General features: G+C 33.8%; 1 protein-coding gene across 5 annotated transcripts in view; it reads right to left on the bottom strand.

The window, feature by feature from the left end:
* Positions 1-25,164, bottom strand: part of LOC125670482 (dynein axonemal heavy chain 3-like) — a 63,465-nt gene that overhangs the window by 16,220 nt on the left and 22,081 nt on the right. For 3 of the 5 annotated variants that reach the window (XM_056161581.1, XM_056161582.1, XM_056161584.1), the window contains exons 37-58: positions 22,212-22,337; positions 21,444-21,601; positions 20,988-21,068; positions 20,614-20,797; positions 20,102-20,287; positions 19,680-19,906; positions 18,750-18,956; positions 18,403-18,530; positions 18,018-18,142; positions 17,639-17,824; positions 14,782-14,793; positions 12,361-12,528; positions 12,031-12,164; positions 11,284-11,737; positions 10,924-11,135; positions 10,388-10,595; positions 9,976-10,236; positions 9,610-9,811; positions 8,880-9,187; positions 5,910-6,095; positions 4,930-5,172; positions 3,662-3,822 (exon numbers count right to left, since the gene is read on the bottom strand). In XM_056161581.1, the coding sequence (XP_056017556.1) occupies positions 3,662-3,822; positions 4,930-5,172; positions 5,910-6,095; positions 8,880-9,187; positions 9,610-9,811; positions 9,976-10,236; positions 10,388-10,595; positions 10,924-11,135; positions 11,284-11,737; positions 12,031-12,164; positions 12,361-12,528; positions 14,782-14,793; positions 17,639-17,824; positions 18,018-18,142; positions 18,403-18,530; positions 18,750-18,956; positions 19,680-19,906; positions 20,102-20,287; positions 20,614-20,797; positions 20,988-21,068; positions 21,444-21,601; positions 22,212-22,337 (4,157 nt within the window). The remainder of the gene's footprint in view (positions 1-3,661; positions 3,823-4,929; positions 5,173-5,909; positions 6,096-8,879; positions 9,188-9,609; positions 9,812-9,975; positions 10,237-10,387; positions 10,596-10,923; positions 11,136-11,283; positions 11,738-12,030; positions 12,165-12,360; positions 12,529-14,781; positions 14,794-17,638; positions 17,825-18,017; positions 18,143-18,402; positions 18,531-18,749; positions 18,957-19,679; positions 19,907-20,101; positions 20,288-20,613; positions 20,798-20,987; positions 21,069-21,443; positions 21,602-22,211; positions 22,338-25,164) is intronic. The other 2 variants (XM_056161583.1, XM_056161585.1) reach the window with 1 other exon arrangement.

Below are 25,164 nucleotides of genomic sequence, written 5' to 3'. Positions count from 1 at the left end.
CATATACAGAGAGATAATTACACACATACAGAGATAATTACACATATACAGAGAGATAATTACACACATACAGAGAGATAATTACACACATACAGAGAGATAATTACACATATACAGAGAGATAATTACACACATACAGAGAGATAATTACACACATACAGAGAGATAATTACACACATACAGAGAGATAATTACACACATACAGAGAGATAATTACACATACAGAGATAATTACACACATACAGAGAGATAATTACACATATACAGAGAGATAATTACACACATACAGAGATAATTACACACATACAGAGATAATTACACACATAGAGATAATTGAGAGATAATTACACATACAGAGATAATTACACACATACAGAGAGATAATTACACATATACAGAGAGATAATTACACACATACAGAGATAATTACACACATAGAGATAATTACACATATACAGAGAGATAATTACACACATACAGAGAGATAATTACACACATACAGAGAGATAATTACACACATACAGAGAGATAATTACACACATACAGAGATAATTACACACATACAGAGAGATAATTACATATACAGAGAGATAATTACACACATACAGAGAGATAATTACACACATACAGAGAGATAATTACACACATACAGAGAGATAATTACACACATACAGAGAGATAATTACACACATACAGAGAGATAATTACACACATACAGAGAGATAATTACACATATACAGAGAGATAGTTACACATATACAGAGAGATAATTACACATATACAGAGAGATAATTACACACATACAGAGAGATAATTACACACATACAGAGAGATAATTACACACATACAGAGAGATAATTACACACATACAGAGATAATTACACACATACAGAGAGATAATTACACACATACAGAGATAATTACACACATACAGAGAGATAATTACACACATACAGAGAGATAATTACACACATACAGAGAGATAATTACACACATACAGAGATAATTACACACATACAGAGATAATTACACACATACAGAGATAATTACACACATACAGAGAGATAATTACACACATACAGAGATAATTACACACATACAGAGAGATAATTACACACATACAGAGAGATAATTACACACATACAGAGAGATAATTACACACATACAGAGATAATTACATACATACAGAGAGATAATTACACACATACAGAGAGATAATTACACACATACAGAGAGACAATTACACACATACAGAGACAATTACACACATACAGAGAGATAATTACACACATACAGAGATAATTACACACATACAGAGATAATTACACATATACAGAGAGATAATTACACACATACAGAGACAATTACACACATACAGAGAGATAATTACACATACAGAGAGATAATTACACACATACAGAGAGATAATTACACACATACAGAGAGATAATTACATACATACAGAGAGATAATTACACACATACAGAGAGATAATTACACACATACAGAGATAATTACACACATACAGAGAGATAATTACACACATACAGAGAGATAATTACACACTTACAGAGATAATTACACACATAGAGATAATTACACATATACAGAGAGATAATTACACACATACAGAGATAATTACACACATAGAGATAATTACACATATACAGAGAGATAATTACACACATACAGAGAGATAATTACACACATAGAGATAATTACACATACAGAGAGATAATAACACACATACAGAGAGATAATTACACACATACAGAGAGATAATTACACATATACAGAGAGATAATTACACACATACAGAGAGATAATTACACACATACAGAGAGATAATTACACACATACAGAGAGATAATTACACACATACAGAGAGATAATTACACACATACAGAGATAATTACACATACAGAGAGATAATTACACACATACAGATAATTACATACAGAGAGATAATTACACACATACAGAGATAATTACACATACAGAGAGATAATTACACACATACAGAGAGATAATTACACACATACAGAGAGATAATTACATACATACAGAGAGATAATTACACACATACAGAGAGATAATTACACACATACAGAGATAATTACACACATACAGAGAGATAATTACACACATACAGAGAGATAATTACACACATACAAAGAGATAATTACACACATACAGAGAGATAATTACACATATACAGAGAGATAATTACACACATACAGAGATAATTACACACATACAGAGAGATAATTACACACATACAGAGAGATAATTACATACATACAGAGAGATAATTACACATATACAGAGATAATTACACACAGAGATAATTACACACTTACAGAGATAATTACACACATAGAGATAATTACACATATACAGAGAGATAATTACACACATACAGAGATAATTACACACATAGAGATAATTACACATATACAGAGAGATAATTACACACATACAGAGAGATAATTACACACATAGAGATAATTACACATACAGAGAGATAATTACACACATACAGAGAGATAATTACACACATACAGAGAGATAATTACACATATACAGAGAGATAATTACACACATACAGAGAGATAATTACACACATACAGAGATAATTACACACATACAGAGAGATAATTACATACATACAGAGAGATAATTACACACATACAGATAATTACATACAGAGAGATAATTACACACATACAGAGAGATAATTACACACATACAGAGAGATAATTACACACATACAGAGATAATTACACAGAGAGATAATTACACACATACAGAGAGATAATTACATACATACAGAGAGATAATTACACACATACAGAGAGATAATTACACACATACAGAGATAATTACACACATACAGAGAGATAATTACACACATACAGAGATAATTACACACATACAGAGAGATAATTACACACATACAGAGATAATTACACACATACAGAGAGATAATTACACACATACAGAGATAATTACACACATACAGAGATAATTACACACATACAGAGAGATAATTACACACATACAGAGAGATAATTACACATACAGAGAGATAATTACACACATACAGAGAGATAATTACACACATACAGAGAGATAATTACACACATACAGAGATAATTACACACATACAGAGAGATAATTACACACATACAGAGAGATAATTACACACATACAGAGAGATAATTACACACATACAGAGAGATAATTACACACATACAGAGAGATAATTACACACATATACAGAGAGACAATGCAGAAAGATTACAAACATACAGAAAAATTATTTAGGAGAAAGTAGGGCTTTTTACAGACATACAGAGACTATTTGGGACAATGAGGGACAATTTTAAGAATATGAAATAGGGAACATTTAAGACATAATCACGCATCACTGCATATGAAGGTACAAAAGCTTGCATAAGAATGGACAAATGTTAAATATATATACATATATATATATATATATATATATATATATATACACACACACACACACACTTCACTCAGCGCCCCTTTTAATTTGATATGCAAAAGGTACACGGTAATATTGCGTATTAAACAGGACTTTTAAACTGTGCAAATAACAAGCTAAATAGATATCAAACAAAAACTTAGTACTTACTGTCCTTTCAGAATGCCAATGCACAACACAAAAGAGAAAAGTAGTTTATCCTTTTCAAACAGTGAGCGACACACATTTCTGTAGATACTGTTAGTAAAGTCATCATTGAGATTGAAGATTCTTTCCTCCAAGTCATCAGAAGGAGCACTGTTTTGAATGGACTGGAAGTAAATTAAAGTAAAATATATTAAGTAAACAAGAGTTATTGACCCTTACACAGTAGATATCGGTGCAAAAGCTGAGAACAAGAACATTTTATACCTGTATTCCCTTAGGGCTATTCCAGAAATAAATACATGGGGGGGTCGGGAGGCACCTTTTGTATATACCAAGCATCCATAAAAAAAAATAAAAAATTACCCCATGACCCATCAAATTAATAAACTCATTTTACAATGACCCATCTAATAAAAAAAAAACTAACCAGACCCACCACAAAAATATTTTTAAAAATGAAAACGGTACAAATCTCGCGAGGTTTTCGGGACAAACATTCTAGTCAATGACGCGGTAATGCCTGTGCGACATTGTATCACAGTAGTTCTGAAGAAACGATGTCATATCAACAATCAAAGGCATCTATGGCGGGAATGTTGGAAAGATTGGGAGTCCAAACGATGCTATTATCATGAAATGGGTATGGATATGTTTTTCCACGAATCGTTCGTCTTCTAATGGAGCCCGCGCCAGGAGGCTTCTATATCACCATCACACCGACTGATAAATATAATGCATCGGTATCCTCGTATAAATCTACTAAGGTTTGCCTATTTTTATTAGAAAACGGAATACCTATTGGTTTCAAAATATTCCCAAAATCGATGCACTGTAAACTGTAATAATCTACAGAACAGAGTTCGCCGCCATCACGTCCACAGGGACCCTACTAAACGCGCCTCTAATTTGAAGAGTGCCGTAATGGAAAGTTATGCGCTGCAAAGAGCGACAACTCGAATAGTTCTATGTTACTTCCGATTTCGAAAGCAGCATTTCGAAAGCCCATTTTCATATTTTCCCTCCGACGTTTTGTAACCAACACGACAAGAGCGACAATAAAAATATTCTGAAAACTCAACACCCACGTGGCACAAAATAAAACAATAGAAACTACCCACTACCCATAATAAATATTTTTTTAACAGTCCAACCACGGACCAATTAAAATATGAAAAAATACGACCACCCATACAAAAAAATATCGTTTGCCGCCCGACCCCCCCATTTGATCATTTCTGGAACAGCCCTTATTATAAATTAGTTTGATTTACCTGTAAATATAGGTTGATAAACCAGGTGAGGGAGTACTGGTACATGGGCTCTATGTTAGCTAGATCGGATATACAGAAGAAGAGAATAGAGGAATGGATGGCCACTGGTTTGTAGCCATTTCTTGTCTCATCAATATCCTTTTCAGTCTGTACTGCAATTTCCTGCTTGGCAGAGATTTCCTCAGAGAGAACTTTGGAAGAGGACAGGATTTTAATGGCTGTTTCATCTTCTAGAATGTTACCCTGAATCAAGGTTGGAGACAAGTGTGATTAAAGGTTTAAATCATTTTTAGTTAACTTAAAAAATACTGTATGATTGAATATTGAAAGTTACTTAAGCTATGATAGATTTTAATGAAACACTGGCTAACGATTGGCTTATATCAGTCATGTGAAGGCAAGGTAATACATACACCCTGTCACTAGACATTCAATACACAGTCAGTGTCTATTATGATGTCATGAGTTATCATTGTAATACTTATACCCAGTCACTAGACAATCAATACACAGTCAGTGTCTATTATGATGTCATGAGTTATCATTGTAATACTTAATCCCTGTCACTAGACAATCAATACACAGTTAGTGTCTATTATGATGTCATGAGTTATCATTGTAATACTTATACCCAGTCACTAGACAATCAATACACAGTCAGTGTCTATTATGATGTCATGAGTTATCATTGTAATACTTAATCCCTGTCACTAGAAAATCAATACACAGTCAGTGTCTATTATGATGTCATGAGTTATCATTGTAATATTTATACCCTGTCACTAGACAATCAATACACAGTCAGTGTCTATTATGATGTCATGAGTTATCATTGTAATACTTATACCCTGTCACTAGACAATCAATACACAGTCAGTGTCTATTATGATGTCATGAGTTATCATTGTAATATTTATACCCAGTCACTAGAAATTCAAATGACTGTTATTAATGATACATTGTAGCTGGTGTTTTTCTACCTCAGAACTGGATAGGACTTCTAGAATTTTGTCCTCAATTTCTTTGAGTTTCTTCTGATTCTCAGCACTTTCCAAAATCAATTTGTTTTTCTTCTCCTCCAGTTCTGGTTTCTCTTTAGCAGCTACTATACCTAGGAGCTGGTCTTCCAAACCTTGTGGGGTGATCATGAAATTCACCATACACACCTACGATAATAATGTAACCAGTATTAGAAAGGTCACTGTAGGAAATGGGACTCATGTGACCCCCATTCAAGAGGACACCTTAATGAAAATATATAATCATGATCAGGAATGTGTCTAAAGCAACAAGAATGTCGTACATTTGAGCAAATTTAGAGATTTCAGAGGAAAAATGCAGATATCAGGTCAGTCATCTGTGCCAGAGTCGTAGATCACACACAGTCTTTTGGGGGGGGGATGACGAATCATTTTTGGTGTTTACAATTGTTTTTCTACCAAAAATGTTACCCTTCACAAGGTTTTGGACTCCTTTATTTATTGTTGAGTTTGTGGCTCCACTTTTATTTAGTGCGTATTGAAAGGCTTCCTTATTTTGATTGAATTGAAACTCAGTGGCGGATCTGTTGAATTTGAATGAATTGTCGAAATATTTCGGCATTGGATTCCACCTAAACTGCTGTAGCTGTTGATAGATTGGATATTTTTGTGGTCAGTTATCTGCATAATTTGGTTGGCAGGTATGTAAGTTTCACAACAGTTTGTGAGCACTGTGAGTTGTTAATATTTTGTTCCCAAGAATTCCCGTTGAAGCTGTCACTCTTTTCATGATATACTCTAATCAATCAATCTTTACAACAGTATTGTCAAGAATTTTGCTCTCTGACATGTTTGTAAACAAACTATGTAAAAGTTGTGTACAGTGTACATTTGTGACGTTACACATGGCATAGAAAAACATAAGTGTAATAATTAAAATATTGATATCCACTGGATACGTGTAAACAGGTGAGAATAACATTTATTTCATATACAATGCTTCATAAAACGATTTAACATGTACATGGAAACATGCACCATTCACACAGTCCCTGAAACATTCTACTTTCCCACTTGAATGGTGAACGCACTCAGAGCGAACGGTGAATGCACGCCAAACGCAATTCGGTGGACGGTGAGCGCAAGGTGAGTGCACAGTGAATGCAAAATGGTCTATTCATTCAGTATATTTCGGATTTTTCCCTTGGATTGTACTTATTTCATAATCAGGTAGGGAATATATATACATGTATGAATACATCTGTTTATTTTTGTGCAAGCTAGTACTAGATATATATTTCTTATGAAATAATCGTAAATTTCACATCAATGCATTCAGCAATCATGCACAAACAAAAGAAAATTTCTTATGTACATTGTCTACAGTATTACATGTACAGACACATGCATACATGAAAAGTAGAAAAAAAAATACTCTATAATATTTAGAATTCTTGACGTTTTCATAAATCATGAATATTGGTGCATCATCTCAGTATACTACATGTATTACATTTTGACTTAATATACATAGTATTTAATTTCCTAATACAAGAGTATAAACAATGTGAAATAATGATAGTCTAGTAATCAGCGCTGTCGCAACATCAAGAATTTACAGGTGTACATATATGACTTCAAAATTTACGAGCGCGGTCGTTGGATTACATGCAATTAAAAAACATCCCCGAAAGGAATCATGATAAATGCATTAAACAAACAACATGGGTATAGTATAGGTACTTCGTGTTGACACCTGAATGCATCTAAATAGTATAAAAGGTTTATAAAAGGTTTGCGTAATTCACTTTATTGCAAATAAATGTATAGTATATCGACCTGAGGAAATAATCCCAGAATTAATGTAAGTACAAAATAGTGTGACTATGAATTTACAATTAGATTGTGCAATATTTGTGTATTTTTGATGCAGATAAAACTGTTTTATTGTACTGTATTATAAGTATGTTATATGTGGGGCAGAAATGTGCGAGAAAAATTACATCTTTATATTTGAGACAAACGATACAAAAGTTTCAAATTCAGGGAAAGGAGTAGATACATTTATTGACAATGACTTTCATAAATATAGGCGTAAAATAATCAGAAATACTTGTCAAATCAGTTTGACATTTGGTCATGAATGTGCATTGAAATGTAGCATCTGGTCTTTTTTAAAGTAGGGGGGGGGGGGGGGGGGGGCTTAAGGAAAAAATTTAACTACTCTAAAATTCTTGTCAAGGGAGACAAAATAAAAATAATAAATTGTGTTTTTGCCCAAACTAGAAAATGCTAAAATGAATATTCGGGGATGGGGATGGAGGTATTTACTAACTGAAACTGCCTCATTTCTTGTACATGTACCAGCGCTCGTTCTTCGCTACAAGTACATGTATAAGGGTTGAATTCATAACTGCAGGTTCTTACATTCTCTCATTCAGAACTTCTCTCCAACTTTTTAATGAAACAATAGTAATGTTTTGTAATAATAAAAATAATTTATTCTATTCTTTGGTATTGGTGAGTGATCTGCAGTTTTCCTTGATATTTTTGCAGTTGATAATCCTGACATTTGTACTTTATACATTAAATTTCTGATATAATGTCATGAAAGTTTACTTTCACTCTTGTGCACACATTCCGTTTTCATTTTTGCCTTCCTATGAAGATTGATCCTTTCACTTTGTTGTTCTGAATGACAATGAACGGTGAACACATGGTGAACACTGTATACACGGCGAACGAAAAACTGTAAACGGAGAGCGCAGGGCGAACACACAGTGAGCGCACGCTGAACGTACGGTGAGTGCACGGAGAGCGCAAGGTGAGCGAACGGAAAAATGGTAAAGTAGAATGTTTCAGGGACTGTATGATGGAACAAAGACAATAACACTCTTCAGTGAAATGATACCTAGGACTAGAGAAAAATGTGCAGATGATACTTGTCTTGATTGATATTCATACACTTACCTTGACAGAGATTTCTGGCAGGTAATGAGGGTTCCGATAGCTTGTGGTAATGTACAGTTTAAAATCCTTAGAGTACTCAATCACATTGTCACCCAGCCTGATGTAGTCCACACCCTGCTGTCTGAAAATCAGCTTCTGAAGAATGGGATCCAGAATTGGGTCAAGCTCTTCCCCTACATTTTCCAGGAGGACAGGTGTACCAAACTGAATGGAATTCTCCATAGTACGTAGATAGTTAGCATCTGACAGCTTAACTATGCCTAACTTGTTACTGCGCTCCATATTCTTTACCCATTTGTTGGCTTGACCTGATATGGATTTGAGAACAGCATAATATTATTTTCAAAAAAAATGTTTACTGACCAAAATGCTCACCTGAACCACCTTGCTTCTAATGAAATATGAATAATAAGATATCAGAAAACTATACATCTTCATTGTGACTCCAAACTGAGAAGAGGTCAATAATTTGATCTAAACCACATAATGTTTCAATATCAACTTAAAAGACTGCAGGCTTATAATTCTTGAAATGAAGATGAAAAACAATCCTCATTTGTTTGGGCTCAAAAGATAATCCCAGCCTTGCCTATGGGCATAATATGAACTTTGAATTTTGACTAAAAAGTATGTTCAAACTAAAATTTATAATTTCTGGACAATTAATTTGGAATTTCTTCAGTCATAATGTACAGCTAATTGCTGTCAATCATAACTACACATTTCATACCTTGAGGATCAATCATTAGAGGCCATCTCCTGGAGCTATTGACAATGATACCATTGTCGACACTGAAAGCGTCCACAGGGAGACCAGCAATATTCCAGGCTCGAATTTTGACAGGTTCTCCAAGTGTTCCATTGAGGGTGAAGTTTTCTGAGCATGGAATTTCCTTACTGACACAAATCTTGTGCCAATCTCTGACAATGTCCTGTCATAGAATTATTCTTTATTAGTAAATGTGTGAAAGGTCTATAAAAATTCTGTCAGAAGTATTTTATTGCCCCTTGCTTCACATATGTGCATTAAGCTTTTACATATTTAAAGTGGTTTTCCATTAAAACCTGTTCATATTTTCTAACTTCATGATTGTACCTGTCTGAAGTCTATGGTGAAAGCTCCTAGGTAGGCAACAGTAGCAGATGACAGCAACACATCACCAGTGATGTTGGTGACCCTTTCTCCCAAGAGACGGGCAGCCTCTGTCCATCTGTCCTTTTCACCACCCAATCCTCCAATCAGCTTTTCGGCTCGATCTAATTTTTTCTCACAAATATCAATGTTGGTCTCCAGTTCTTTCTTCTTTTGTGTCATCACTTCAAACTCATCATTGAGAGCCTGTAGCTTGTCTGTGACCTAGTGGTAATAAATCCCAAAGATTATTACATGTATAACTTCGTAGCATATCATTGCACACTGAAATTAGCAAAGTGAGGAGAAACTCCTTCTTTAGAAATTACTTGAATATTTCTTGACATAATTTTTTAAACATGTAGATGTATTGTACCTCTTTTAGTTGAGCCCTTTTCTCATCAAGTTTCTGCATCTGAACAGATAATTCTGATTCAGCCTCTGCCAGCTTGGCTTTCTTTGGAGCCACAACTTTAGCCACTTTGTCATAAATATCCATGGCCTTGACCCATCTGCACAAACCTTCACAAGCAGTGGAGGCATTCTTAATCAGAACTGGGTCAAAATCAGGATTAGAAATGTATCTAAAAAGTAAGAATCAAAGATGAAAATATCAAATACTGTAACTAAAGTTTTACGCTCACCTCTGAGTTACATTACTGAGTGAAGTGCCAGAAACAGCAAATTTTGTTTCACTATATATGTGTGTGAGGGGGTGGGGTGGATCTGACACTTTTATTAATTGGGTTTTGTTGGAATGTACTGCTTCATATGCATGTGTTTATGTGTATGCATGTGTGCATGTGTTCTAACCACAGAAAGAAAAACCACTTTCCTATAACCAGTATAATTCCTATTAAATAAGTTTAGTTGTAACAATGTTCTTATTGTAACTCCAGCATGGAAACCTACCTATCTCTGATCTTTTTGATAATGGGTGGTGGTATGTTGTCTTTGTCATAACCTTTGAGGCGATCCAGAAACTTCAAATCACCAAGCAATTTTTGAGATGGTCCCCAATAGTCTTCTATCATTTTTCCTGTTCCATCAGGTTTCCTCTCTGACTTGATGCCCAACATAACACAAATCGATTCCATCACAAGCTTAACTGCCCCTGGTGGATTCTAAAATGGTTTTATGGTTGATCAGAGGCAAATATTGGCAGTGCATTGTTTAAAACTATTTACTATGCATATGTTTGTATCAAATTCAAATTAAAGCTAGTGCTTGTTGATTTTTAATTGATTAACAAACATGGACTATAAAACCAACCTTCATAGATTTGACCAGAGTGATATCAGCAGGCTTCAGTGTATTCAAGGCCTGAATAGCAGCCTCTAGCGCTGGAATGGCTTCAGCCAGGTCACTCTCGCAGTCATCCTTGATAGCTTGGGCTGCTGCAGCAGCCTCGTTTGCCACTGCCTCATCAGCCGCCACCACCTCCTTCTTGGCCTCCACTTCCACTGTATCCTGTTCAATCTTTATCATGAGTTTCTCAGTTTCAGCAGAGGTTTTGATCAGCTCAGGCTGCAGAGCTTGGAGTTCCTCCTGCATGATTGACACCTGAGACGCTGCGAACTCTAGCTTCTCTAGACCAGTCAGATATCGGTTCCTGAGGGTCAGGATCTCTTCTCGTTTCACACCCAGCAGAGACTTGAATGTCATAATAAGCTCCAAATATGATGTTGGAGTTACATAATTATGTCTTCTTAACCTCTCAAAGAACCTGTATTAATAAGCATATTGTATTTTGTTAATTTCATTTCATATATCAGTACTTGACTTTTTCAAAACACAACTTCATTCCAGCTCATAATGATCACTCAATCTCAATAACATTAATAGAAAAGCAATGTATCAGTCCTATCCTGTCTCAATAACAAGAGGCCCATGGGCCACATCGCTCACCTGAGTCACCTTGGTCCATATCAGAAGACTTTCCATATATATTTGCATATAAAACTGTAGTCTCAGGTGAGCTAAAAATCAGCAGTGACTAGCATAGCCACAAGTACTTACCCTATGGAGAGCTCCTGAACACTTTCATGGAAATGTTTACACATGGATACACTCTGCTTACGGATATTGTCTTCCAGTTCAACTTCTTCCAAGAATTTATTGGCTACCATCTCCAAAGCATCAGAGGGCCAACTCTACAGAATTGAAAGTTATCACTACTTTAAAACTCGCATCTCTCAAATTACACTGTATGGACTTGCTGATCAATTGTTTTGGAAAGAAAACTTCATTTGAGGAAGAAATTCAGTGGTAGTCAGCTCATTATACACTGAATTTTAAAAATCACCCATCCTTTCTCATTGCATCATGAAGGACAACATGAGGACTTACCTGGAACCAGTCGATAGTACAGCAGTTGATGAGAGAAGGGAACATACGCAATCTGTTTCGGAAAGCATCACCAATAGGAGACATGGCCAGAACTATATGCAGATTCTGTTTCACTCTATCAATGAAGTAGTTGTACATGGCCAAAGGTGTGGCATCCATTTTCTTACCCTGGATTACATTTTAGATATTCATTTAATTTAATATTTAGCATTTCTAAGCCACTGACGAATTTGAATTAAAATATCATAATGACTGAAGTGTGCAATTGGTACATTTATGTTGCCATATACATTCAAAGCATGCAGTTACTTGTGCATGTAATGCCAATGTGACAATCAAGAACTTACTCATCTAGGTCATACTATTTCATCAATTGCTCATACTGGGATTTTACAATTCAAGAACTGCTGGTACTTAGCAATATCAAATATACACACCTTAGTAACGCTTTTTAATAGTACAAAAAATGTACATGTAAACTGTCCCCCAAAAATTATATTTTGACCAACACCAGTTTGAGCAAGTATCTAGAGAATAAAGTTCTATTGTCTAGCTATGGAGGAAAATTTGCACAATGAACAATATTACTAAAACATGTATTTACAAACTGACACTAAAGCCATCAGGGAACATGTGTCACCAAAAACAGACTGTAACTAAATATGTAACCTTGACCTTTGTCAGTTAGTTAAAACAGACTTTAACTAAATATGTAACCTTGACCTTTGTCAGTTAGTTAAAACAAACTTTAACTAAATGTGTAACCTTGACCTTTGTCAGTTAAAACAAATTTTAACTAAATGTGTAACCTTGACCTTTGTCAGTTAGTTAAAAGAAACTTTAACTAAATGTGTAACCTTGACCTTTGTCAGTCAGTTAAAACAAATTTTAACTTAATGTGTAACCTTGACCTTTGTCTGTTAGTTAAAACAGACTTTAACTAAATGTGTAACCTTGACCTTTGTCAGTTAGTTAAAACAAACTTTAACTAAATGTGTAACCTTGACCTTTGTCAGTCAGTTAAAACAAATTTTAACTTAATGTGTAACCTTGATCTTTGTCTGTTAGTTAAAACAGACTTTAACTAAATGTGTAACCTTGACCTTTGCAGTTAGTTAAAACAAACTTTAACTAAATGTGTAACCTTGACCTTTGTCAGTTAGTTAAAACAAACTTTAACTAAATGTGTAACCTTGACCTTTGTCAGTCAGTTAAAACAAATTTTAACTTAATGTGTAACCTTGACCTTTGTCTGTTAGTTAAAACAGACTTTAACTAAATGTGTAACCTTGACCTTTGTCAGTTAGTTAAAACAAACTTTAACTAAATGTGTAACCTTGACCTTTATTAGTTAGTTAAAACAAACTTTAACTAAATGTGTAACCTAGATCTTTGTCGGGTATTGTATCTCCCTGTGTTTTAAAAATATTCCTATCAAGTTTCATGGACAGGTTATGTGATATAAAAAGTGCTTAAGCCATTTGTGTGAAAGAGTAGCTATGTGTTACCTGACAGACACCTGATAAAGTGACCCTGTGTCTGTCATATACACTGTACAGACACCTGATAAAGTGACCCTATGTGTCTGTCATATACACTGTACAGACACCTGATAAAGTGACCCTATGTGTCTGTCATATACACTGTACAGGCACCTGATAAAGTGACCCTATGTGTCTGTCATATACACTGTACAGACACCTGATAAAGTGACCCTATGTGTCTGTCATATACACTGTACAGACACCTGATAAAGTGACCCTATGTGTCTGTCATATACACTGTACAGGCACCTGATAAAGTGACCCTATGTGTCTGTCATATACACTGTACAGACACCCGATAAAGTGACCCTGTGTCTGTCATATACACTGTACAGGCACCTGATAAAGTGACCCTATGTGTCTGTCATATACACTGTACAGGCACCTGATAAAGTGACCCTATGTGTCTGTCATATACACTGTACAGGCACCTGATAAAGTGACCCTATGTGTCTGTCATATACACTGTACAGACACCCGATAAAGTGACCCTGTGTCTGTCATATACACTGTACAGGCACCTGATAAAGTGACCCTATGTGTCTGTCATATACACTGTACAGGCACCTGATAAAGTGATCCTATGTGTCTGTCATATACACTGTACAGGCAACACAAAGTTTAAAGTGTATGTTTGTTGAAATTTTAAATCTATTACAGTGGGTATAATTCAATCAAAATTGTAAAAAGATGTGGAAAGAGAATAATGAAAAGCAGATCAATAGAAAAATGGCATACATGCATATATACATGTAATTCACTTCTATTTCATGCAAATTATTGTAGTTAGAGTACGGTACATAGAATATAAATGAAAATATATACAATGAACTAGCTAAATTACAGTGATATTGTTTGGTTACTATGGTAACCTTACCGTTATCTTTTCCTGTATATAATAAAAGCAAACCATATAAAGCAAAATTCCAACTCATACATGTAGCTACATGTTCAAACTACAGCATTTAAATAATTTCACATCGATTGCAACTCATTTATAACACATTAAAGTAAACCAAAGTTCATCATGCAATAAAATTATAAGAATATACAAAGTATTGTTAACAAAACTAAAGAATTACATTTACATTATACATACTCTTCACAAACATGCATAATAATTTTTCCTTTAAGGAAGTTAGCTCTTTAGCTTTTGACCATAACTGCATAAGATTACTGTAAATGTATTACATTTGGCTGTGTATTCTATTTAGCGCCTTTGGCGGAACGCAGCTTCCGCTAAATCAAGTACATTGCTAAATGCCATCCGTAAATCTAGATGTTTAAAGTAATTCAGGAATGCGCTAAATCAAATCTACGCTAACTTGTTCAAAAAACGATTTCCGCCAAATATCGTACACGCCAAATATAATACGTTTACAGTATTTCCTCATAAAGCTCTAAATCTGCACAATTTCACCATTTCTGTTTCACCTATCTATACCCCTAGACAGGTATTTAAAATTTGTAATTCATGATACAAATAGCAGAGACTTGGAACTAAATCAAATAATTTGGTTGATTTATTTTTCCAAATAGGACACCAATTCTTAAAAACATCTATATCAATTTACTCAAAATTTTGTATGAAAATTTTGTTTTTTGGACAATAATTAAAAAAATTCATCTATAATCCATTCAATTTAAGGTAGTGCCAAATAGATACCCAAATTTTTTTCCTCCAATTTATTTTTTTTGAATTAGAGGGTTTCAGACCCCAGTTAGAAGAGGGTGAAATAAAGCATTCATGATAAGAATGTGCCCTGTGTGAAAATTGTCTGCAGGGATTTTACAAAAAATAATAATACAATTTATAAAGCTGACCTAAATCTCAACAAAATATATCATAACTGATATTTGTGTACACCACAATGTACATTATAACATACATGGCTTGTCAATAGCAAATTTTAAACATAAAAATGCTAGATATTTTAAAAGATCTCTAAAAAGGAAATGTATGATTCGAATTTTGAAAAAAGTTTACATAATGAAAAAAATGATCCAGAAATTGATAGATTTTAAAATACAAAAAATCAAACCAAAGATTTCAGATATTTCAGACCATTTAGAAATTTTTATAAAGAAAAAAATTACCCATTCCACAAATTACATCCTCTTATTTGACCTTTAACTTTAAGACATGACCTTGACCTTCATTATGTTTTAAGACAAAGGACAGCTTATACATGTGTCCATATATCAGGTCTCTAAAAGCTGCATAACAAAAGTTATGCATTACTTAATAAGAGATAGTTAAATCTCCCAAAGATGAAATAAATGCATAAAAGATTTAGACTCCCACACCTCCAATATATTGGATGTTTCCCATATCTTTAAAGATATGCCAAACACATGTCATGGATTGTATCAGTTTGTTCAGAACATCACTGAATATTAATATTATGAAGATTTCATTATCATATCAATGAATTTAAGAAGATATTGATGAAAACTGATTCTACAGGTGTTTGTTCAGAACATCACTGAATATTAATATTATGAAGATTTCATTATCATATCAATGAATTTAAGAAGATATTGATGAAAACTGATTCTACAGGTGTTTGTTCAGAACATCACTGAATATTAATATTATGAAGATTTCATTATCATATCAATGAATTTAAGAAGATATTGATGAAAACTGATTCTACAGGTGTTTGTTCAGAACATCACTGAATATTAATATTATGAAGATTTCATTATCATATCAATGAATTTAAGAAGATATTGATGAAAACTGATTCTACAGGTGTTTGTTCAGAACATCACTGAATATTAATAATATGAAGATTTCATTATCATATCAATGAATTTAAGAAGATATTGATGAAAACTGATTCTACAGGTGTTTGTTCAGAACATCACTGAATATTAATATTATGAAGATTTCATTATCATATCAATGAATTTAAGAAGATATTGATGAAAACTGATTCTACAGGTGTTTGTTCAGAACATCACTGAATATTAATATTATGAAGATTTCATTATCATATCAATGAATTTAAGAAGATCTACAGGTGTTTGGTACTACCTTAAATTTTAAGAAAACAACATGTAACTTTATACATACAATTTCAAAAACTGACATTATGTCTATTATGTTATTTTAAACTTTGAAATACTAGATGATGAATTTTTCTGTATTTTAAATGCAAAAAGATCATTATTTATTTCCATCCACTAGCATTTTCTTTTTGACATCAGTATTGTTAGAGGACATGAGTATGTATCTATTTGATGTAATTATTGATTTATGTTGCTTGATCTGATTGTGTTGACACCAGCAGACAAAACTTGTTCTAGTATATACATGAATAAATCCAAAGTAAATTCTACACGTAAGTACAAAATGCTGAAGTTTAATACACTATAGCTCAATAACAAGCATTACCATTTTCATAATTTCCCTTCAATGTATAATTCCAAAGAAACTAACAATACTACAAAACTCAGCTTCAAACCTCTTTAACCTTTTTTTTTTTTTTTTTTTTTTATAATTTTTTCTATTTTTGGTATTTTATTTATCACTTTTGCTTTGGTGTCAATATCTCTATCATTAACAGAACTGACTGTTATGTGTTTTTTTTTAGTAATTCACACACACTGCACTCTTATTAGTTGACATTATGGTACAAAATCCCAAAACACTTCCAAACACTGGAATGCAAAGAACAAACCACTTGAAATCAAACAAAATTGTTACAATAAAAGTGTAGGTTACGTACCTCATTCCGAGCAATAGTCTGCATTTTTTCTATGAGCTCTGCTTTCTCATCAGCAGCAAACAAGTTAGGTACATCTCCAGTATTTAGAACCATACTTATGTCCTCCATAAAGGATTCAGACTTAATCTGTGTGTCGGCAAACAGGAAAACAATAGGCTTCCCTTCACTGCCAGCCTTCATGAGCAGCTGAAATTCCAACAAACATACAATATTGTAGGTCATACCAGAAAGAATTGAATTGGATTTCTTTTGGAATGATTCTTCAACTTCTATGAATATGAATATCTTATCGTCTTAGTTATTCCATAATTGACTGTTGCTATTAATCATGACATTATTTCATATCACTAAATTATGAAATTTTCAAAAGCAATGTTACCCTTTTCAGGTCCTCTCTCCACTCATTTGCTGTGTAATTTTTAGTGATTTCAATTTGGAACAAATCGTAATCTGACATAAAAGTTGCCAACTTGGCAGCACTCTGTCTTCCACTGCCTCCAATACCTTAGATTCAAGAGCCATATCAATTAATTTCAACTTCTGAGACACTGATTAATTTTTATATACATGTATCATTCTCATACATGTATACAGTACAAATACAATTTATAGTGATGAAAATAACTGTTCAATCACATATGATTCACTGATTTATTTGTTTTAAAATCTAAATGCAATTAGAAAGACAACAATATCAATATAGAAGTCTACACAGTGGAATTGGAAGCTTAAATAGAACATTTCTTGTATAAGCACACACTTACCAACAAGCAAACAATGTCCATTATCTTGCAGTAGAACACGACTGACTCGAGAAATATGTTCAATGGCAAACTTGAACATAACAAGTTTCATGGGAGCCTTACTGATCAAATTGTACTCATCCAAGTAACTGTGCAAACAAAACAATGGGGCGTGTCAGTGAAACATAAAAAGTGTTGATAAACAATTCTATTCTGGTTTTCATGCTTGAGAAATGAACATCCATCATGAATGCACAACAAAAATGCAACAACACTGTCTCAAAATGAAGGATTTGACATTACAAAACTTTTTGATTCTGTGAAAAGTGTAATAATAATTCATGCTTGAACTTAAAATCTAAACCTACTTTTCCATTGCAGCAGTCAGTTCTTTGAGGTCAGTCACTTCATCATAAGCCTTGCCTCCTTCTACCTGCATGTAATCTCCAAAGAACAAACTACGAATATTGTCATCAACAACTGTCCCACTTTTGGACAGGTGACCCAATATCTTATCTATGTTGGCCTTAAAATGGTTAGAACACTGCTCCTTCACAATGTGGAAAAAGGTTTCTCTGAAAGGAAAAATACACATGATAATCCATACAAAACAATTTTCATGTAACTGGGAAATTGGAACATGTATCCATAACTTCTCAAATACATATTTCATCAATATTACAAACACTGCTTAAAATACTTAGAAATTTATGGTAAATGATTGTACATATACATGTATAACAATAAAATGTTTATAAATGTTCCTTACTGATTGTCCATTCTATGTTGAAGAGAGAAATATGTTTTTTAATGGTATATACAAGCTCAACAAAAATTTTATCTATCTAACAAATAAGGACAAATTTACTTGGTTGATGATTAATGAAGACAAACCAGTAATTGTCAAATTGAGTGAATATTTAGTACAAACTTTCAGAAAAAGAAGTGATGCTTTAAAACTGCAAAAATCATTATAGTTTATTATTCATATGTTGGTATAATACTGATACTGTCCATTTACTTGTGTATACACATGATTAGCAATTCATATATGTGTGTACTTGTTTCCCCAACATGCTGCATCCACATGCAGTTTGCAGTCTATGTAACCTGTAGTTAATGTTGTAAACTTTCTTTCTTTTTTGAATCTCCTTCTTTATAAACTGTCTTACTGTTATGCCCTCTGGGCCCAAAATTGGAATAAACTTATCTTATCTTATCTTATACTAAAAATACTTGTTTTGCAAAATGGTTTATGAAGTTGTTTTTACACAAGCTAACAGAAACTATGGTCTCACCTGTCCTGTTTATCAATGAGACGATCATAGAAAACCCTGTAGACCTCATGTACCCAAAGTCTGTGTAACTTATCTATCTCCGACATTTTCTCATGGGGCACTAACAGAACTCCACGAATTACACGTGCAAAGTCTCTTAAGTTGAACACATAGTGACTTTTGGAGGGAGTTGGTAAAAAGTTTGTCACTGCATCTTTATACACTGCCATGGTGGCTGCCACTAGAAGCTGCAACAGACAATTAAGTTTGTAACCGATGTACATTGTAGCACATACATAATTATACGAACCTCTTAACTTTGTTCCTGACACATTAATGAGCAGCAAGTCAAAGCTTCATTTTTATGTCAACAAAATAATTTCTTTTATTATGGTATCTACAGTCTTCAATGAATAAAAATATATAAGTTCCTTGCAATTTACCTTTCCATTCCTCACAAAGGAGCCCTCAAATCCCTTGCCAAAATGCCAGTCTGTAATGTTGGTGAAAATTCGAGTCAGTGTGGCATCATCGAACTCATCAATTGAGATCATGTTCAGGTGACGAGTAAAGCGACTTGTGATGTCATTTCTTCCTCCTCCAGGGGGTCCCATTGCCGACACAAAGAGCTGAAAGTACAGAAAATGTGCCTCTATACAATAATTTTTAATTAAAACCCAGCAAATCCAAATTTCATCCCAATCCTTCATTTGAACACAATAAAATAAAAAAGACATAAAAAAGACGTTAAAAGACTGTTTTGCACTGAGCAATATTTGCAATGAACAGGTTCTTGTGAAAATTTCTCACACATGTATAAAAGTTCATTGGCTTGCAGTATTACCAAAATTCATTAGTTCTATGCACTGTAAAAATAATTTTCAAAAACCAGAGTATTAACTCCATTCATCTATTGTATATACATGTATATATCACATGTAAATGCACCACTTACAACATCAGTGAGGAAGAGTTTGGTGGTGTCCTTTGGATCATACCAGTGGTGGTGATCTATCCACTGTCTCAACAGCTCTATGGGTGGCTGTGCTCCGTACTTCTCTTTGCCTGGCATGTTCAGATCATCCACAAACACCACAGATTTCTTTCCCATAGGAGGACCATACACCCCCTTTCTCCTCCTGTTCAGAGAATGAAGTTTTGTATGTCAATATTTGGATAGTATTCTCAATGAGAATAGATGCAATTTAAACTAAAAGCTTCTCAAACAAACTTTTAATACTCTCTCTAGGCACACTCAAAATATGGCTTATGCTTATTTGAATTCCATAACCCACCATATGCCCCTTTGAAATAACAATCTGCCTTTACCTGTCCAGCTTGGACATGATAATGCCTTGTGTCTGGTTGGCTGATGTTCGGGCAGAGAAGTTTATGCAGTTAGGGATGTATCTACAATATAATACATATCACATAAAATGCATGTTCTGAAAATTTATATGTGATTAAATGCACTATCAAAATCTACCCAAACAAAACACTGTAAACCTATGTGAGCTTAATTTTCTTGTACACAATTGTCACTGCAAAGAAGTCATTATGTTTATGCATAAGGTGTATGTAACGGCTATGTTGCAAATATTAGTTGTTGCAAATATATGTCAGCATCCAAAATTCGTAAATTATTATCATTCAACAGTATGCTTATAAGATTTGTAACTTATAGCACTACCAAATCGTTCAACAGTATGCTTATAAGATTTGTAAATTATAGCACCAACAAATCGTTCAACAGTATATGCTTATAAGTGTTTCGTTATTACGTACACATCTTTGGGAAGTGTCAGCAGGTAGTTGTTTGTGATTGCTGACTTTCCTGTACCAGTGGGACCAACAAAAATCATGGGTTGTTCATGTGTTAGGTAAGTACTCAGGAAGTAGATCTGGCGAGCAGTCTCAGCTGTCTGAATAATCAGGTCACTGACCTAAAATAGGTAGAAAGAGTTTAATAAGACAATCTCTAATATCTTGATAAAGCTACAATATGCATGATTTTTTTTCAAAATCCTAGAGTTTTCTTGCTCTATTAATTAAGGGGAAAACTTTGTTTTTTGTTACATTAATTTTATGAATTCCAAAACAAAAAATATGAAAGAGCACAATAGAGATCATCAGAAAACAAACAAAATGAGGCAGGATTTTATAGATTTACAGTACGTGTTAGCACCAATGCATTTCAATCAACAATAACATTGCATGTCTTGCATGTCTATACTCTCCAAAGAATGTTGTTCTCTGAATGTTTTTAAAAGAATTCTTTCTATTCTGTAATTTACCTTAGCTGTAGCGGGAATGTTCTATTCTGTAATTTACCTTAGCTGTAGCAGGAATGTTCTATTCTGTAATTTACCTTAGCTGTAGCAGGAATGTTCTATTCTGTAATTTACCTTAGCTGTAGCGGGAATGTTCTATTCTGTAATTTACCTTAGCTGTAGCAGGAATGTTCTATTCTGTAATTTACCTTAGCTGTAGCGGGAATGTTCTATTCTGTAATTTACCTTAGCTGTAGCAGGAATGTTCTATTCTGTAATTTACCTTAGCTGTAGTGGGAATGGTCAATGTAGATTTATCAATGGTATCCATCCAGTCACACCAATTACCACTAGCTTTTTTCTCAAAGCAAAAATCAAATATGGTGGCTCTCTCTGGAATCATGTTACTCTGAAAACCAGAAAATAATTAATCAAAACTTTGTATATCATTACAGAATGAGAAAGTCAGGAACTGGGATTAGGTAGAGTAGCAAGCGATTAATTTCCAGATCTGGGAGAACAAGAGGCCCATGGGCCTAGAATCACTCTCCAGATACATTGTAGAACAGGCAAAAATTCTCACTAACCAAGATTCATCAATTAACAAAGTTTGATGATGTTAAGTCAAATAGTACCTGAAGATTTAAATGTAACTGTCCAAAAGTAGGTCACGGTGACCTACTTTTGGTCAACACACTGAAGACTCAAGATGCATCAACTGACAAGTCAAACAGTATTCAAATATAGCCGTCAAATTCCAAAAGAAGGCCACAGTGACCTACTTTTTGGTCGACACACTCCAAAGACTCAAGATGCATCAACTGACAAAGTTTGATAATTGATGTCAAATAGTATCTGAAATATTCAGATATAAATGTCAAATTCCAAAAGTAGGTCACAGTGACCTACTTTTTGGTCGACACACTCTGAAGACTCAAGACCCATCAACTGACAAAGTTTGATATTGTAAGTCAAATAGTATCTGAAATATTCAAATATAGCCATCAAAATCCAAAAATAGGTCACAGTGACCTACTTTTCAGTCAATACACTCTGAAGACTCAACATGCATCAACTGAAAGAGTTTGATAATTGTAAGTCAAATAGTATCTGAAATATTAAAATATAGCCGTCAAATTCCAAAAGTAGGTCACGATGACCTACTTTTTGGTCAACAAACTATGAAGACTCAAGATGCATCAACTGACAAAGTTTGATGATCCTAGCTTTCATAGTGTCCAAAATATGCATCTAAAATTGAAAGTGTGAAATTTGAATGTCTGCAAAATTAAAAAAGTAGATCACTGTGACCTACTTTTTTTAATAAATATGTTTTGAGGCCTCTAGATGCATCAACTTACAAGGTTTGATGATTCTAAACCTCTCGGTATCTGAAATAACAACCTAAAATGTATTCATAAATGATTATCCATAAAATTCAGAAAGTAGGTCATGGTGACATACTTTTCACATGACGCACTTCAAGGTCCCATGATCCATCAATTGACAAGTTTTGATGATCATACGCTCAAAAGTGTCCAAGATATGCACCAAAATCCATTTAATAATAATTACCTGCGAAATTCAAAAAGTAGGTCACTATGACCTACTTTTGAGACAACATGATATTAGGTCCTAAGATGCATCAACTGACAAAATTTGATGATCCTAGTCCTTATACTAAGCAAAATATCAAAGTTTTAACAAAACAAAATTTAAGGTCAACTTTGAAGTGACCTTGAGACCACACCCTTTGCCCCAGGATGATGCCTTGAATTTTTTTTTATCTACAACCTATCCTCATCTTTATGCATAAGTTTGGTGATAATTTGCCCAGTGGTTCTTCAGAAGAAGATTTTTTTAGCAACCACTACTTTTGTTTGCATTTTCCTAATTATCTCCCCTTGTTAAAGGGTCACAACCCTAGTTTTAGTACAAATGAAAGCCCTTGGGCCAAGGATACCCTGTGACAAATTTGACAACAATTGGCCAAGGGGTCCTTGAGATATAGCCCTTTTTCCAAAAAGTTGACGCACACCGCACGCCAGACATATGGCCATATGATTAGTTCTTTGAGCCTTCGGCTCAGAAGAGCTAAAAATTCTGTGTGGCCTTGTGCATCTTTAAGGATGTACTACCAGAAATGTACAAATCATACCAGTGCATGTTCCATTTTATAGGGGCATGATATCCAAAGCATCGAAGAAAACAACAGTATTGACCTTGGTAACTTGACAGAACTCAGGCCTGAACTTCCAATGAAATGCAATATATATAACTCATTCAAATTTACTCAAATAAAGGTTCATTGTTTTTCACATGATTTTATGCTGATGGTTACCATTGAAGCGAGTGAAATAGATTTTTATCTTTCATCAATTAGATCCATCAGTTCATATTATATACACTGAATTCAAATGCATTACGTGAAGTCATGTCCATTTGGTTGTATCAATCTATTATTGCAGATTTAGGCCCCAAAAAATTAACCTTTAGTTTCTCAGGTACCACTGCATTAAACTGAAAGCTACTGTGTTGATCATATGAGAAAGGGGAATAACTCAATTTTCTTTTTTAACCATTTAACACACATTCTGAAGTGTTTTATGAAATCAAACTTAAATAATAATTTTATGCATAATCTTTTAAAAAGAAGTGCTTAAAAACATTGTTTTCCCCATTGCCTCCTTTGTTTCAACGTTCTACTTCAGTCGTATGTTTTTTGCTTTTACTAACATGTAATGAAATATGTGGGACGATTCTGTCGTACGTTTTTGCTTTTACTAACATGTAATGAAATATGTGGGATGATTCTGATCAGTTGTTTTTAATTTTTCTATCTTTGAATTTTTCCCTTGTATGTTTCATTTTGACACAAAATTGAAAGCACTTGTGTCTACTGCATGTAAATATATATTTCAACAGAGTTCACATCAGCTGAAGGACAAACAAAAACAGGAGACCAATGGGCCAAATTGCTCACCTGAGTCACCTTGGCCGATATTTAAAGATTTTCCCTATATATTCGCATGTAAAACTTTGATCCCTATTGTGGCCCCAACCTACCCTTAGGGCCATGATTTTTACAGACTTGAATCTGCACTATGTAAATGTAAACATTTCTGGCCCAGTAATTCTTCAGAAGAAGATTTTTAATGATTTCCCCTACATAATTGTATGTAAAACTTTGATCCCCTATTGTGGCCCCATCCTACCCCCGGGAGCCATGAATTTAA

This window comes from Ostrea edulis, chromosome 4 (assembly GCF_947568905.1).
Source record: "Ostrea edulis chromosome 4, xbOstEdul1.1, whole genome shotgun sequence".
In the NCBI taxonomy this organism is placed as follows: domain Eukaryota; kingdom Metazoa; phylum Mollusca; class Bivalvia; order Ostreida; family Ostreidae; genus Ostrea; species Ostrea edulis.
Note: the sequence above shows the minus strand (reverse complement) of the source record. Positions and strands in the feature narration are given on the sequence as shown.